General features: G+C 44.5%; 2 protein-coding genes across 22 annotated transcripts in view; both read right to left on the reverse strand.

Moving 5' to 3' along the window:
• Positions 1-950: 950 nt before the first annotated feature.
• LOC110530593 (TOX high mobility group box family member 4) lies at positions 951-8,142 on the reverse strand. 16 transcript variants are annotated; one of them, XM_090182636.1, is made up of 10 exons: positions 7,313-7,407; positions 5,357-5,416; positions 5,221-5,286; positions 4,787-5,080; positions 4,423-4,677; positions 3,931-4,281; positions 3,167-3,247; positions 2,228-2,998; positions 1,981-2,135; positions 951-1,830 (listed from the first exon to the last, which is right to left on the reverse strand). In XM_090182636.1, exons 1-10 carry the CDS (start codon positions 7,316-7,318, stop codon positions 1,773-1,775), a joined length of 2,097 nt encoding a protein of 698 aa, XP_090038762.1. In that variant the 5' UTR covers positions 7,319-7,407; the 3' UTR covers positions 951-1,772. The 16 variants fall into 16 exon arrangements, with proteins under 16 accessions (XP_090038762.1, XP_090038761.1, XP_036842131.2 ...); XM_090182635.1 differs by having other exon boundaries at positions 4,787-5,083; XM_036986236.2 differs by having other exon boundaries at positions 3,931-4,284; positions 7,313-7,394.
• Positions 8,143-8,498: 356 nt separating this feature from the next.
• Positions 8,499-17,132, reverse strand: part of chd8 (chromodomain helicase DNA binding protein 8) — a 30,618-nt gene continuing 21,984 nt past the window's right edge. For all 6 annotated transcript variants that reach the window (XM_090182633.1, XM_036986232.2, XM_036986230.2 and 3 more), the window contains 8 exons: positions 12,358-13,020; positions 12,161-12,273; positions 11,748-11,975; positions 11,434-11,529; positions 11,107-11,250; positions 10,870-10,980; positions 10,656-10,760; positions 8,499-9,567 (listed from right to left, as the gene is read on the reverse strand). In XM_090182633.1, the coding sequence (XP_090038759.1) occupies positions 9,223-9,567; positions 10,656-10,760; positions 10,870-10,980; positions 11,107-11,250; positions 11,434-11,529; positions 11,748-11,975; positions 12,161-12,273; positions 12,358-13,020 (1,805 nt within the window). In that variant the 3' untranslated portion in view covers positions 8,499-9,222. The remainder of the gene's footprint in view (positions 9,568-10,655; positions 10,761-10,869; positions 10,981-11,106; positions 11,251-11,433; positions 11,530-11,747; positions 11,976-12,160; positions 12,274-12,357; positions 13,021-17,132) is intronic.

The following is a 17,132-nucleotide window of genomic DNA, read 5'->3' on the forward strand; positions in this document are numbered from 1 at the left end:
TAGTCAGTTAAGAACAAATTCTTATTTACAATGAATGCCTACCCTGGCCAAATGTGCGCCGCCCTATGGGACTCCCAATCACTGCCAGATGTGATTCAGCCTGGAACTGTAATGACGCCTCTTGCACTGAGATGCAGTGCCTTAGACCGCTACGCCAGTCGGGAGCCCATCGATATCAAGTGTAAACATATCATGATTGTCAAACCATTTAAATCATTATACAGGCCTTTAAAATTGGTGACAGGAAGCACCATTGACTAACGCAGTGTTCCCCAAACTCAGTCCTGGGGACCCCAATGAGCTTTTTGCCCTAGCACTACACAGCTGATTCAAATAATCAAAACTTGATTATTTGAATCAGTTGTGTAGTGCTAGGGCAAAAAGCTAATTGTGCACCCATTGGGGTCCCCGGGACTGAGTTTGGGAAGCGCTGGACTAATGGCATACTGTAAGCGATTGTCTTAAAAGAAATGCACGATTTTTAAAGAATATCTGTAAAATATTTTGCATACAGGGATGCACCAGCTAATCTGGTCACAATGTGGACACAGCGGAAGGATAAGAGACACATTTTAATAATAATAATAATAATACAAGCGACAAACCTTGATCAGATCACAGAACACGTTAGCTAGCACAAGGTGTAAATGAGGTTTATGACACTATTCACCAAGCACTGAACCAAATGTACCGTTGTCTCAGGTTTCTTGTATTTTACAATGTTGACATGACTCCATAGTATTTTGATTTAATGTTTTGTTTATGTACAAATAAATCGGTGTATTTAACTATTGCTTATTGTCTATTGTAAAGGATGTATTAAGGAAATGCATTATACAGTGAGGCTCAGAAATGACTTACTGAAATGCTGTCTGATTTGATTGAAGCATCCCTTTAGCACTGAAACACACTTCACCACTACTCACAATAAATGAGACCAGAGTTTGAGCTCCATATCTTCATCGCTCTTTTATTAAAAATGTAATAACAAATTGACCTTGATTTCTGCTGATGTTTACTCACCACGGACACAGTGAACATTTCCTTCACAGTAATGAAAAAGTAAGAGTATTGGCCCTAGAGGCCACTAAATTAAATGTAAAAAGAAAACAAGAGAATTGTATGATACACTACTCCAAATCACATTTTCAGTTTCACTGAAATGTTTTGTATTTTCCTGATTCTGTTTCTCTAAAAAGAGATACTGACAAATGTTTTTCAAGGACCTAAAGGCAACCCAAAAAAAAAAAAGGTGGGTATCAAATATATGTTTATCCAAATAGTTAAGATAGCACACTTCATTAAGCTTTCGGCTGCCATGGATCACAAAAAAATCTTGTATCCTAATTTCTCTCTGTCAAACCTGATTTCAATGAACCTATCAAATGGAGCTTTGTCACAACTAGTGGCACTATGTTCCAATGTACCCTCTGGAATAGAACCCTTTGGAATACCACTGACTTTAGGTCCCTTCAAATGGGCTACATCCTCTTCTAACACTATCAGTGTGACTAGACCTGTTAAAAGGTATGCACGTCCAAACAATAAAACATAAAAACATCTCGGCCACTGTCTCAACTATCCATGAATTTGTAAATGAATCCCATGTGTAATGTTCATAAATGATTTCCAATGGATCGCTTCGTGGTACACTGTGCTTTTCTTTTCCCCTCCGAACATCTTTTCCTCTCGCCCCAATTGGTCTACCGTAGGCCTGTTATCCCCCAACCCAACAAGACATATTCCTCCCTTTGTCTGGGTAATGCTGGTCTTTACTTGACAACCATGGTGTTGTGATTCCTGATGGAGCACCAGGCCATGAAGATATCCCTGAAGGAGAGAAAGGAGACAAGTGTTAAAGTCAGTTAACATGTTCCCTTTTCTACTCCAACACCACTTTCATTTAAATGTCCTAAAAACAACATCAACCTTCCTCACAGAAATAAAGGAACACATACATTTAAATACAAACCCACACACCTGCAGTGAGTGGCGACACATTCATTGCTGCAGTACTCTTTGTCCCAGTCCGTGCTCTCTATTGCAGGATTGGTGCATCCTGCACGCACACACATAGTCAGAGGGCCAGAAGCCACATCAGTGGCACCTGGAGACACATTGAACTCCATTTCCATCTGAAGAAAAATAGGGAAAAGTTGATGATTGAAACAACAAGCATATTTAACATGCACATTGGGTCAATTTACAAAGAAAAACCTCAGCCTACCTCTCCTGACGTGAACTCTTCCGTAACCGCATCCTCATCTGCACTTTGCGTCAAGTCAGTGGACTTTGCCAATTGCAGAGCCACTGTAGGGGTGGAGTAAGCAGATGTAGGTACAGTGGAATTGGTGACACAAATTGAGTTGGCGGTTGCGGTTGTCGTAACAATAATGGGCAAGGATGCGTCTGCTTGCAAAGAAGCAGGGACTATCGTGATCTGTAGTGGAGGGGGAGGTGTCGCGGTGATGGACACAGGAATCCCAGGTCCAGCACTTCCTCTGGGCTTGGCCTGGAGGGGAGGCGGGGCTGGGGAGTGTACCATCTGCTGGAGCCGCGGGGGAGGAGGGGCATGCTGCATCTGCTGCAGAGGTGGGGGCTGGCGTGGGGCTGAGGGCAGCAGGGTGCGCACACCGCCAGGGAGCACAGTCACCATGGAGGTGGGGATCTGGTGGAGCTGAGCCCCGGCCTGGAGCATCTGTTTGGAGATGATGATCTTGGTGATGGTGGGGGTCAGGGTGGCTGTGATGTTTGGGATCAGGGTCGGGATGGCTGTGGGGCCCAGGGTGAGGGGCTTGTGAGCCCCTGTGCGGGAGCGTGTGGTGACCTGGGGGACATCCAGAATGATGTTGGAGGTGCAGATGTTGGTGATGGTATTCTGGTCAGGGTTGTGCTGGGGGAGGCGGGAGGGGCGGGTGGGAGCCAGGAGGGCCACATTCACTGGCTCAGGCACTGGAGGTGGTGGTGAAGAGGCCGTGTCCATCATCTCAATAGAGGGCTAAAGAGAACACAGGAAAAAAAAATATATATATATATATATATATATCAAATTAATTGAATTGGTGAGATTAGAGTATATTACATTTGAGAAATGACATTTTCAATATAACATTGTCATGGCTACAGTCACACGATTTCTAAGCAAAGACAGGCCTAGAGATTTTACCTGTGAGAGCTGATTGGCTCTGTAAGCTGCTAATGCCTTCAAATAGTCATTTTTCGCGGCTTCCGTCTTCCTCTTATACACCTAATAGTGATGGAGGGTATAATTATGTAGATGAAGACAAGAGTAAACACCAATCCTGTTTACATGAATTACAGTATATCCTTTTATCCACAATGTCCTTTAATTGTTTTAAGTGTCCCGTAAAACTTCAATGAAACGCAGTCTCAAATAGCCGCCTGTCCCTTTTAATAGCCGGGCATCAGCCCCGTCATTTCAACAAATAAATTCCTGTTTCAAATAAACATCGGGTTCAAATGAATTGTTTTACGAGTTTCCTGCAGTGTGTAACGTAAAGATTGGCAAAAGATGATAAAGGAAAGCAACATCATTGCCATGGATCAGACAGCTGTGTGGTTTGACATGCTCGGCTCAACTACAGGGGGCACAAAGCGCAACGAATAAGCTGTGTGCATTTAGAAAATAGACTAATACATTTTACATTTTTGTTATTTAACCTTTATTTAATTAGGCAAGTCAGTTAAGAATTTTTATTTTATTTACAATGACGGCCTACTGGGGAACAGTGGGTTAACAGCCTTGTTCAGGGGCAGAATGTGTGTCAGCTCGAGATTCGATCCAGCAACCTTTCAGTTACTGGCCCAACGCTCTAACCACTAGGCTACCTGCCACCCCTGTAAATAAGCACCTGGGCTATTCATTGAAGTTTTACAGTATATCTTTTAGTAAAAGTGTGTATTGTATACCTGTTTCTGCTCTTCCCCAAGGCTGTCCCACATGGAGGCTACGATCTTGGACACCTCTCCAAATGTGGCATTGGGGTTCTGGCCCTTGATGGCAGCCTGGGTGTCCCTGAAGAACAGGGCGTACGCAGAGACGGGTTTCTGGGGCTCGTTGGGGTCTTTCTTCTTCTTTCCCTTCTTCCCTCCTCCAGGCCCTGCCGTAGCGGCCACCATGGCCGGCTTTCCCCCGCCGCGCCTCACTAATGCAGGGGAGATGGAGGAGGAGAGCATGGGGGCAGAGCCTGGCATGGTGGAGAGGTGGGAGAGAATTGCAGGGGAGACCGACAGGGACATTGGAGAGTCAACCAGCACACTCTTCTGGGTGACAGTGGGACCAGTGGACAGAGAGACAGGGAAAGATACAAGGCCAGATCAGTTGACTTAGCAAGACTTCAGCAACACATGACAAACCAACAAGTCCTATACATATAAATAAACATACAAACAGACACTCACCCTGAAGTCATCCATGTCATCATCCTGGAGGGAGCCTGCTGGAGAAGGCGTGGCAGACAGCTGGTCAGGGGACTTGGAACGGGACAGAATGTTCCCGCCATGAAGACCAAGCCCAAGCTGGGCACTCAACTCTGATTGATCAATAGTGGTTAGCTGATTGTGTCCCAATAGGCCATGATTCATGTCACCAAGAGGAACATCAATGGTCATTGGAGAGGAGCTGCTGAAATGGGAGCCAATGGAGTGGCCAAGTTCCTAGAGAGACAAAGACAGGAGTTTTCACAAGTCTTAAAGGATTACAATTTGAAAAATACATTATTGATGCAGAAAGTCTTCTAGTAGTATTCATAAGTACACCACTTACCACCCCCAGTGTTGAGCTGAGTAGGGCCCCCCCTCCAGACTGGCTCATCACCCTAAGACTCAGGTGCTCCAGGCCCTGAGAGTTTGGGTTCACATAGGTGGAGGCAAAGGAGGGGTCATTGCCCCCCACCACAGCATTCCTCGCCAGGCTTCCAACCCCAGAAGGACCCCCTGCTCCCCCCGATAGTTCCCCAAAATGGGACACCTCGTCCCCCACACTGAGGGCCGAGTCCTGGTCCAGGGAGATGGGAGGGATCTCAAACACTTCATCTCCAAGACTGGGGGTATGGAATGTCTGCTAAACAGAGAGAAGGAGAAGGACAACTGTTAATGGGACAAATCGATTACATGAACATTTTCGGTGTGAATACACTGCACAATGTGAATAATACGCATTGCGGAATGTGTGCAGGCTTTGAGGATCATGACACCCACCTCAGAGGAGAGAAAAGGATGACCTGCCCCAGAGATGGTGAGGTAAGTATCACTGCCTCCCGGAAACTGCAAAACACACATTGTTTTCATGTTGTGTGAATAGTCTCTCTTTTTTGTTTAGAAATAGGCCCCATACCTTGTTAACTGGGTCGTATCCATTATAACCCTGTGCTTCCAAGAACTCCTGGTCAGCATTCTGATCGGTGCCATCAGAGAGGTCAGAGTAAAAATGAAGATCCATCGTGACAGACCAATCAAAATTGTGCAATTTAACAACCAAGAGTGGTGAGCTCTTTGTGATGCAGTCTCCTAGCCACTGAGCTATAATAAGAACTCCAAACTAGCTAGAGAGCACCATCATGCCAAAGGAGACGAATCAATCGCCTCACTTTAATTGGTGTGCTAGATTGCTAACCACTAGCTGTACATCAATATATGTAAGCTGATAAATGTTAGCTAGGTAACTTTGATTTACAAAATTACATTGCAAGTAAAGGATTTGTTCAGCATTATCAGAGAGCTAATTAAGTATTTGACAAAATTAATTTAAAGTACTTAACTAGCTGGCAGGCTAGCCAACAATGCTAATGATACCTTCCAGGGTATCATTCCGATTTAGCTCACGTTTGCTGTTATTTTTAACTAATTATGGGAACAATCTTTGTTCCCCATAAAAACCTAAATGTGCCCGTATGATATTTAGCTAGCTATAAGCAATGTGTCAAAATCACGTTGATAGGGTTCATTCGGTCCCTACTCAGCAAGCTCGACCACTAATTTTAGGCAGATATATTAGAAAAGGAGGAGAAAGGAATCCCATTGGTCAATGAATTGAACGTATAACGCATCACCAAGCAGCCTGTAGACCAATCGCGTTCACGTTGTCATGCTGCGTCAACACGGTTGCAAAACTAATCGCCACGCCATCGCTTCTCAAAATCAGGGTTTCGAGAAACCTGCTTATTTTCCTCGAACGTACGTAAATGTTACGATTCCAAAGCTATACGATATCACAGAAAACAAGTTATTTATATGACGGAAAAGATTTGCATTGTTGTACTTCTTGACGAAATTATTGCTAATGTTTGGTTTTTGAGCTAATGCCCAATTGACTGCTATTCACTAATTGAAGGAGAGCTCTCCTTGTTCCAGAATGCTCGGCACACTGCCGACGCATACATTTCCCATCTCCTCAAAAGTATACATTTAAATTCAAAAGGGCCACATTGCAAAAGCAAGTGAAATAAACAAAAATGTACAGTAAACATTACGCTCACAAGTTACAAAATAAAAATATTTCAAATGTCATGTGTCTATAGTGTTGTAATGATGTGCAAATAGTTAAAGTACAAAAGGGGGAAATAAACAAGTATTTAGGTAAAGATGAAATAATTGCCCTTTTCTTGTGGCAACAGGTCACCAATCTTGCTGTTGCGATTGTACACTGTGTCCAGTGAGTAAGTGACTCGACGCTCTTGATAGCAGACAGGACTCTCATTAAATAGTTTGATGAAATATCGCTGGAACGTCTATCGACAAATCTCACTCTACTTGACGTCGATATATAACTCTGCTGAGACCTATCCAACATGTCTAGGAAGTTGGGATAGAGGTCAATTTGGAATTATGTCACCATTGTCCTAAGAAAGGGCTGTACACCCCCTCGTGGATTATCAAGGAATGGATTGGTGTGATGGTGTAAATTAGGTGGTTTCCAGTTTCCACTAACAGACTGAATAGGTTTCGAAAAAGTTTTGCCTAAGTATAGGCGTAATGAATACACCCTTGTTTACAGGGAGGCTATAACTACGGTACTTAGCTAAATATTGTCATAGTAAAAACGTGGTGTGATAATAGCTGTGATAGTTTATCAGCTTTACAAATGACAACCAGCATGATGGACGTGTCAAATTAGTGTTGGGGAAGTTTTGGTTAACAAGCTACCTGGCGTGGCTAATTCTTAGCATAGACTGAAGGCTATTAAAAGTGGAAAGACGGTAAAAAATATCAAGGCGTTCAGTAGACTTAACCACACTCAATCTTCAGTAAAAACATTTTTACAAATTCCTACGCTTCTTATCCTCTCTCTTACCTCCATCCTCGCACTACATCGGTCCACTTATTTTCTAATTAATTGTTTTAGTTGATACACTTGGTTTCCGGGTTTCCTTGATTCGGGGAAATGACGTCACTTAGATTCCGTTGGCCTTATTTACTGGTTATCATCGGTAATAATGTATTTGATAACAAAACATACCATAAGAATGCTATTTACAACACACAACTCACAATCAAATTACGTAAAATATAACAATAAGGGGGTTGTTCAAAAATATATATACTTTATTGAAGAACGAGTTGCCCATTTAAAGTAACCCCAACAAATATTGCCCAACATAATTCAATATAACATTAATGGGTGGGTGAATATTCAGTAGAGCTAATACATACCAGTACTTGCAACTATAGCACATGAATTGGAGCCCGAAGCATATCAGTGTCACTCGGTGCCGCGATAACTAGTCGTCCGGGGGAAGAACCGTGCCGGATGGCCCGAGCTGGTGGGCTGGCCCGCGAGGGCCACCTTCTGAGATGGAGAGATAGTGGGTTTGTTATAAAGCCATATAGAACGAAAACCAGTTATGCAATCAATGCCGGTCGCGGGTAATTGATCGAATTTTCGTTGATAGAATTGAAGAAACATGGCAGCGCGCTCACACTAAAAACATCTCTAAAAGTCTCATTGGCGCTTGAAAGGCAGGAGAAAATTCACTCCAGTATAGGCACCAGATAAGGTACGCCAGATTCAACTCGTCGCTTTAGACTGCTTTCCGGTGACCACTTATAAACGTAAATAGATTGTGACCAGCGCCATGCTTGTTTATGTCAGAGCACATGTCCACTTGATGGATATCTGGTATTGCAACTTTACACTGTTCGTGTCCCCTGAAAAACGCCTGTGACTAGAAGGAGTAGGTTAACAAAGCACCAACCTTAACCGAAGTCTCAACCTGCCACCTTAATTATTCTAACCTGCTGCATAAATTCTCCTTACCTGTATACGAAACAGTTGCTTCCGGTCAGAACCCTGAAAACCAGCGACCTGGGGCATTGGTTTCTGCCTTCACAAACATGGGATTTTCCCGAATATACATCTTCATTTAATCCTTTTTAAAACTCAAGATTGTAAGTGAACAGGGAAAATGCCTGAAAAAAACAGCTTTTTCTTGACAGCATGTGTTCAGCTATTTCACACAAATACACAAGGACAAGAGGACTTGGCTGCTTTCACTGTAGATTGTTATTCATATCACAGATACATTCAGGTCATAAAACAAGAATATTAACTCATCGTGGTCATCTTTGCACCATAGCACACAACTGACCAGTTCTACATTGTACAATACACCCATCTTCATAGCACTGGATCAGTAACTTATATACCGATACCCCCCCCACCACCACCTTTACCCTACCAGAAAAAATGTACATCACAAATTGGACCCCTTCAAGTTCACTGACTCAACAGGGAGCAGAAATGGCCTATGACATCAGACTCAGGCATCATGGGAGCAAAGTTCTGGTCTGCTCAGTACGCATGTCCTCTCGTCCAGTTATACTGGAGGACTAGCTAGGAGGTTCTTTGATCAAATGCCTTCACAGCAGGGCTCCCCTTAAAGCTGAGACTGGGAATGGGTTTGAGGGAGAAGAGGAGCAGTGGGTTGAGAAACAGAGTTGGGTGTGGACTCACTGTGTGGTAGAGGGTGCCAAGGGGATGGTCATGGAGGGAGAGGGAATATCATGAATGAAGGGAATGGAAAGAGTTGGGTGCAAACCTGGTCCTTTCCAAAAATCTACATAAACCAAGTGAGTAAGAAGAACAAAAACCAAATTCATCCAAAATTCAATATATATATCATGATAAAAATAAACAATGAGCAATAACATGAAAGGGAAAATAACATGATTTTTCTGGGACTATATCAGACTAAATGGGCTTGGTCAATCCTCTGAGCTGGAGGAAGAGTCTGAGTCCTTCTGAGCCATGATGACGTCGTCCAAAAGGGCCTCCCTGTCAGAACTCTCGTATCCGCCTTGTGACAAGCTGTCGCCACCTTCCATCTTAACATCAAAGGCTTGAGTCAGGAAAGGGGAATTCTCCAAGTCTTCGTCCTCCATCATGTAGGCCCCGTCTGAGACCAGGGTCTCTTCTACACCTCCGCCCAGGACTGGGTCCTCCAGCGGGGCAGGCTGAGGGGCATGGTGGTGGTGGCGGCGGCGGACTCTCTTGGGGATGACAGAGCGTGCAGAGAGGAGCCGGTGGAAGAGGCTGTCTGGCAGAAAGCCCTGGAAGGACAAAATGGAGTGAACCAGGATCAGTTTTTGGAAATATTTTACAATGTGAAGCAGAACTGATTCACTGAACTTGATGTGTGTGCTAGGGCTGGGCGATATGACGATATATATCGTGTGACTATAGATGTTTTCTATCGTTTCATATTATGCTCTATCGTTTATTTCATTGTGTTGCAAATCACTCTTTACGGCAATATTTTTGGTCAATTGGACAACACTTTGTGTTCATGTGTGGAAGGAAATTCGCAACACAAACATGGAGGAGAGTGAATGTGACACAGAGCACGGAGACAGAGCTCGTACCTAAAAGAGGGGCTACTTCGGTTGTATGGACGTGGTTTGGGTACGAAGTCTGGCACGGACCAGAAAACCGTCCTCTGCAAAATATGCCTCAGGCCAGTCCCAACAACAGGCTCAAACCACTAACATCTTTTACCACCTACGCAATAATCATGTGAAACAGTACAGAGAGTCTACGGACGAGACCCAAAAAAGTATAGTCGAGTGCTCAAAACAAACCCCCAACTCAAACGTTGCAAGAGGGTTTTGCCTGCGGCACACCATATGGCAAAGAATCACGAAGCTGGAAGGAGAGAACATCTGCAAAGACACAGCCCCAATATACACGGCTGAGAAACGGGGGTTTCGTGAGTTGGTGCTAACACTCGACCCACGGTACCAAATGCAAATTGATAAGACTAATTAATGCCAAAATAACATGCAAAACAGGCAAGCCCCCCAAAAAATAAATAAATAAATAAATATATATATATATATAACATTAATATTTCATATTTTGTTACATGCTTAATTGAATATTTGCACAAAGGTTCTAAATAAAAGGAGAAATAATCAAATGAGTAAGTACCTTTTATTTATAATAATAAAAAATGTAATAAGAAATAGGCCTTTACATGTGGTCATTTCATATAAACTATTTATTCATTGAATTTACAGAAAATGTGCTCTATCGTGATATGTATCGTTATCAGGATTTGAAATGACCTATATCAGGATAGGAGATTTTGGCCATATCACCCAGCCCTAACGTGTACTGTAAATAAGTCAAGGGTACTCACAGAGCTCTGGACCATCTCAGCCCATTCTGGTGCCACTGCACAGTCAGGGTTCTCCTCCAGAAACTCCCTCAGATCCTGCAGCATAGGTCCATACGTAGCCCCAACCTGAATAAAAGGGAAAGAAAATCCACCCTTAAGCAATCAACATCCACAAATAAATATTTGACCGAGGATCCCAATGCACCCATGTAATTCATCCTTTGCCATTTCTCACCTTCTTTCCTGTCCTCATATCAATGATCTTAACCTTCTCACTGCCCAACAGTGCTGCGGTCTTCTCAGTTCTCTTCTTCCTCCTCCTCCTCCTCTTCTGGTTCACAAGGAGCTAGGGGGGGGGGGGACGACGACACACTGTGAAAATCTCAAATGATACTGTATTTCTCACAAAGTGCAGCACTTCTGGCCAGAGCCACAATTGAGACATGGACATACTCCTTCCAGGTAAATCTACCTCCAACATGTCTCCCTCCACCTCATAGTCTGGGTTCTCTTTCAGCCAGTTGGGCAGGTCTCTGCGGCGAGGGGCTCGCTCCCCACTCAGCACTGTGCCCGTCATGGCATCGACCACCGGGACCGCTCCGTCTGGCTCTGACAACTAGGTTGAAGATTATGAATGAGGCATGATAAATGCAAACATTACATGAATGTTTGAGTACGTAGATTTCAGAGTTTGTTTAGTCAGTTTTTGCGGGTTTGTTTCTTTGTCTGCACATCTGTGTATTATGAGCAGTCTTAACCTCTGACTATGACAATGTGCACTAGTATTGTATATGTGTACTTCTTGGTCCCTACGCGTCCTGCGTCCGCTCCCCTCTCCCCCTGACCCATTGGACATCAAGGCATGCTTAGAGAAGGTCAGCTTCAGCCCCTCCTCCTAAGAGAGTAGGAAGTTAAAAAAAAAGGGGATGGAGAAAGACAGACAATTTAGTCATTCCATCTGTACCTCAGTCAAAGAAGCTTTATCCCAATGTACTTCAATGGCCTAAAAAGCTGAATCAGGTGTTATTACTGGGCTAGAACAAAATACTGACCACTCTGTGGGTCCCCCAGCACCAGAATTTATTAAACTTTTCTGTGTTCCTCTCATCTCACCTTCAGGAGTTTGACGGTGAACTCAGATTCCTGTCCGTCTGCTCTTTCTCTACCGGGCGTGCTGTTGCCTTTCCGCATGAGCCGTGCAAAGCTGAGCTCATCCCCTGCCCCTAGGTCGTCAGAGCCTGGGTTGAGCTGGGCATCAGAGGCATAGCGCCGCCCTGTTGGCCACTGCCCAGACAGCACCAGGATACAGAGGCTGTCCAGCCGGTTTATCAACACACGGTCCTGAGGGAGAAACCAGCCAATCACTCCACCAAAACAACAATCCCTTCTACTGTACAGTTCATATTCAACTTCCTGTTAATACTGTATTTGAAGTACTATTGTGCAAGCAACCAGAACATCATCCACATATCTGGATCCATCCATACTCTATAGTTGCAGACTGTACATGTCCCCAACCTACATACCTTGGGCCAATCAACCCTGAATGGGTCGGTAAGGGACTCTGGTGGCGCACCATCTTGAGATGGAGTCATTGAGAGCAAGCTGTTCTCCCCATCTTCCTCCATCTTCAAAGCAGCTGAAAACAGAATAAAAAAAACCCATCAATGTGTGTTGTCTTATCTCAATCCTCACACTTCAATATCACTCAGTCCCCACTCACCTCTTTCCCTCTCTGTTTCACTGTCGCCACTGTCGTCAGAGCTGCCTGATCGCTGGGAGGAGGTAGACGAGCCAGAATCAGAGTCAGAATCGGAATCGGAAATCCCTCCTACACTTCTTTCTCCTTTATTTCCTCCACTTCTCGGCCCTCTCCCCCTGCTCTTCTTCCATCCCAAGCCGGTCCGGGCTCGGCCCTTCCCATCAGGACGGGAGAGGTGTGTGATCTGGGTATCTGAGTGGCCGAGAGCCTCAGCGGCTCCAAGGATGCGGGACTCCTTGTCCAGACCCTCCTCTTCTTTGACGACTGAGCCCTCCTCTGCCTGTGGTTGGAGGAGGGGAGTGGCGGGGGCGGGCTGGTTCTGCTGGTTCTCGAGGTAGTCGTGGCGGGCCTGGCTGAATGAGAACTGCGGGTCGAGGAAGACCGAGAGCTCAGTGCGGCTGACGCCGTGGAGGGCGGAACCCAGCATGAGCTCCCGGTCATGGGCTGGAGTGCTCCACCAGGCAGGCAGCTCGGAGCTGGGCGGGGCCAGCAGGAGGAGCTCCTCCAGGGAAGGGTGAGGCAGGACGTGCTCACGGAGACGGCGCAGCAGGCTGATGCGGTACAGGGTGCGAGAGGCTCGCTCCTCAGTGATTGGGGCCAGAGACTGGCCCAGCTCTGAAGGGTCTGGGGACAGAGAGAGGGGTTAGGGACCTGTCTCTCTTCAGATCTACCAAAATATTAAACACCATACACTGAACAAAAATATAAAAACGCAACATGCAATAATTTCAAAGATTTTACTGAGTTACAGTTCATACAAGGAAATTAGCCAATTGAAATCAATTCATTAGGCCTTAATCTATGGATTTCACATGACTCGGAATACTAATATGCATCTGTTGGTCACAGGAAAAAAACAAGAAGTGCATGGATCAGAAAACCAGTCAGTATCTGGTGTGACCACCATTTGCTTCATGCAGCGCGACATCTCCTTCACACAGAGTTGAGCAGGCTGTTGATTGTAGCCTGTGGAATGCTGTCCCACTTAGGGATGTGGCGATCATGACATTTTGTCAGCCGGTGATTGTCAAGCAAATAACTGCCGTTTTCACGGTAATTGACCGTTAATTAACAAACACATTTAGCATCTCCTGGCTTCCACACACAGCCTACAAGCCACTGATGCAGACCTTTGGAACATCTACATTTTAAAAAGTCGAATAGATCCATGTAATATAGTCTACACCTTCACAATAAATCCATTATTTTAGACAGGTCTAAAGAAACATGATATGAAGAAAATGTAGTCTATTTCAGAAGAACAGAATACTCAGTTCTAATGTTATGCTCCGATCTGGCTATGCCATATGGCTGTAGGCTACACTCGTTCATTTAGCAGAAAAGATTTGCATAGAATTCTGTGGCATTATTTTATAATATGAAGAATACAATTGAACATAGCATAATAAAATACAATTATATTTTCTCCAAACGATTTTTGCAATATGCAGCTATTGCGTGTTGAACGGAAACAAAGAAACAGGTCCTCCTATATGCTTAATTTAGAGTTATTTATGCAACTTTAGTTGTGATACAAACGTTGGGCTATATGTTTAGATTTCTATTACATTCAAAGGCTGCATGAAGCAACTAACAATGATTTGAAAAAAGTCACATGAAAAAGGCTTGAGCTCTGCTTTTGTTTTTCCTCGTGCTGCACACACTTCAGTTTCTAATTCACAATTTGACAAGCAATTGATAATGCCTTGAATTTCCCGGCAGCATCAACCTTTGTGTGGACGTAATGCCCCTTAAAAAAAAACATGCCTTTTGCAGCCAGTGGCCGTTGTGTCCTTGGGATGAATATACATTAGAATTCCTTTCTCCTGGCTGCATGCGCCGAAGCACCTCTCACTCACATGGCTCTCTCAAATAGCTAAATTCTCATTAGACAATGCCCGTCACATGATAGGGTATTTCTCAAATGCTACAAGTGAAGACAGATACATCAGGGATGCAACTGCGTGCGTCCTTATTCAATTCCGAGGTGCATAATATTAAAGATATTGGAAGAATGGTCCACATTTACTTTGTCAGCCAACAAGATGAGTAGGCCAAAAGAACAGCAAAAGCACTAGCCTATGTCAATCTAATATTCACCATAGTACCAAGAGCAACCAGGATGCCTGATTGCTCTTTAAACATGCTTTCCATCTTTCCTCTCCTCTGAAAAGATGTAGAACTAAGAACAGATATAGCCCTTGGTTCATCCCAGACTTGACTGCCCTTGACTAACACAAAAACATCCTGTGGCGTTCTGAATTAGCATCGAATAGCCCCCGCGATATGCAACTTTTCAGGGAAGTCAGGAACCAATACACTCAGTCAGTTAGAAAAGCTAAGGCTAGCTTTTTCAAGCAGAAATGTGCATCCTGTAGCACTGATTCCAAAAAGTTTTGGGACATTAAAGTCCATGGAGAATAAGAGTACCTCCTCCCAGCTGCCCACTGCACTGAGGGTAGAAAACATTGTCACCACTGATAAAACTACGATAATTGATCATTTCAATAACCATTTTTCTACAGCTGGCCATGCTTTCCACCTGGCTACCCCTACCAACATCTCAGCACCCCCTGCATCAACTTGCAATCTGGTTTCTGAACTGGTCATGGGTGCACCTCAGCCACGCTCAAGGTCCTAAACGATATCATAACCGCCATCATCGACCTGGCCAAAGCTTTCGACTCTGTCAATCACCGTATTCTTATCGGCAGACTCAACAGCCTTGATTTTTCTAATGACTGCCTTGCCTGGTTGACTAACTACTTCTCAGATACAGTTCAGTGTGTCAAATCGGAGGGCCTGTTGTCCGGACCTCTGGCAGGCTCTATGGGGGTGCCACAGGGCTAAATTTTCGGGGCGACTCTTTTTTCTGTATATATCAATGATGTCGCTCTTGCTGCTGGTGATTCTCTGATCCACCTCTACGCAGACGACACCATTCTGTATACATCTGGCCCTTCTTTGGACATTGTGTTAACAAACCTCCAAATGAGCTTCAATGCCATACAACACTCATTCCGAGGCCTCCAACTGCTTTTAATTGCAATAAACACTAAGTGCATGCTCTTCAACCGATTGCTGCCTGCAACCTCCTGCCCGACTAGCATCACTACGCTGGACGGTTCTGACTTAGAATATGTGGACAACTACAAATACCTAGGTGTCTGGTTAGACTGTAAACTCTCCTTCCAGACACATTAAGCATCTCCAATCCAAAATTAAATATAGAAATTGTCTTCCTATTTCGCTGCCAACATACCCTCCTAAAACTGACTATCCTACCGATCCTTGACTTCGGCGATGTCATTTACAAAATAGCCTCCAACAGTCTACTCAGCAAATTGGATGTAGTCCATCACAGTGCCATCCGTTTTGTCACCAAAGCCCCATATACTACCCACCACTGCGACCTATACGCTCTCTTTGGCTGGCCCTCACTACATATTCGTCACCAAACCCACTGGCTCCAGGTCATCTATAGGTCTCTGCTAGGTAAAGCCCTGCCTTCTCAGCTCACTGGTCACCATAGCAACACCCACCCGTAGCACACGCGCCAGCAGGTATATTTCACTGGTCACCCCCAAAGCCAACATTTCCTTTGGCCACCTTTCCTTCCAGTTCTCTGCTGCCATTGACTGGAACAAATTGCAAAAACCACTGAAGCTGGAGTCTTAGATCTCCATCTCTAACTTTAATCATCAGCTGTCAGAGCAGCTTAATGTAACTGTACACAACCCATCTGTAAATAGCACACCCAACTACCTCATCCCCATTTTGTTACTTATCCTCTTGCTCTTTTGCACCCCAGTATCTCTATTCTCTACTTGCACATCATCATCATCATCATCATCATCTGCACATCTGTCATTCCAGTGTTAATGCTAAATTGTACCTCCCTACTCTTCTACATTTGCACACACACTGTCGTCATGGCCAAAAGTTTTGAGAATTAAAATTAATATTTGTGTCAATGTCTGTTGCCTCAGTTTGTATGATGGCAATTTGCATATACTCCAGAAGGTTATGAAGAGTGAATTGCAATTAATTGCAAAGTCCCTCTTTGTCATGCAAATGAACTGAATCCCAAAAATACATTTCCACTGCATTTCAGCACTGCCACAAAAGGACCAGCTGACATCATGTCAGTGATTCTCTCATTAAGTGTTGACGAGGACAAGGCCGGAGATCACTCTGTCATGCTGATTGAGTTCAAATAACAGACTGGAAGCTTCAAAAGGACGGTGGTGCTTGGAATCATTGTTCTTCCTCTGTGTTCCATGGTTACCTGCAAGGAAACATGTGCTGTCATAATTGCTTTGCACAATAAGGGCTTCACAGGCAAGGATATTGCTGCCAGTATGATTGCACCTAAATCAACCATTAATCGGATCATCAAGAACCTCAAGGAGAGCAGTTCAAATGTTGTGAAGGCGGCTTCAGGGCACCCAAGAAAGTCCAGCAAGCGCCAGAACCGTCTCCTAAAGTTGATTCAGCTGCGGGATCGGGGCACCACCAGTACAGAGCTTGCTCAGGAATGGCAGCAGTCAGGTGTGAGTGCATCTGCACGCACAGTGAGGCAAAGACTTCTGGAGGATGGCCTGGTGTCAAGAAGGGCAGCAAAGAAGCCACTTCTCTCCAGGAAAAACATCAGGGACAGTCTGATATTCTGCAAAAGGTACAGGGATTGGACTGCTGAGGACTGGGCTAAAGTCATTTTCTCTGATGAATCCCCT

Source organism: Oncorhynchus mykiss, chromosome 8, assembly GCF_057628025.1.
Source record: "Oncorhynchus mykiss isolate SJ-2025 chromosome 8, ASM5762802v1, whole genome shotgun sequence".
NCBI lineage: Eukaryota > Metazoa > Chordata > Actinopteri > Salmoniformes > Salmonidae > Oncorhynchus > Oncorhynchus mykiss.

Coding starts and splice junctions, on each gene's coding strand:
- LOC110530593 (XM_021613794.3), bottom strand. CDS start 5,461: ATGGATCTTCATTTTTACTCTGACCTCTCTGATGGCACCGATCAGAAT. Junction 2,999..3,166: donor GAGCCAATCAGCTCTCACAG/GTAAAATCTCTA, acceptor TGTTCTCTTTAG/CCCTCTATTGAGATGATGGA. Junction 2,136..2,227: donor AAGAGTTCACGTCAGGAGAG/GTAGGCTGAGGT, acceptor ATTTTTCTTCAG/ATGGAAATGGAGTTCAATGT.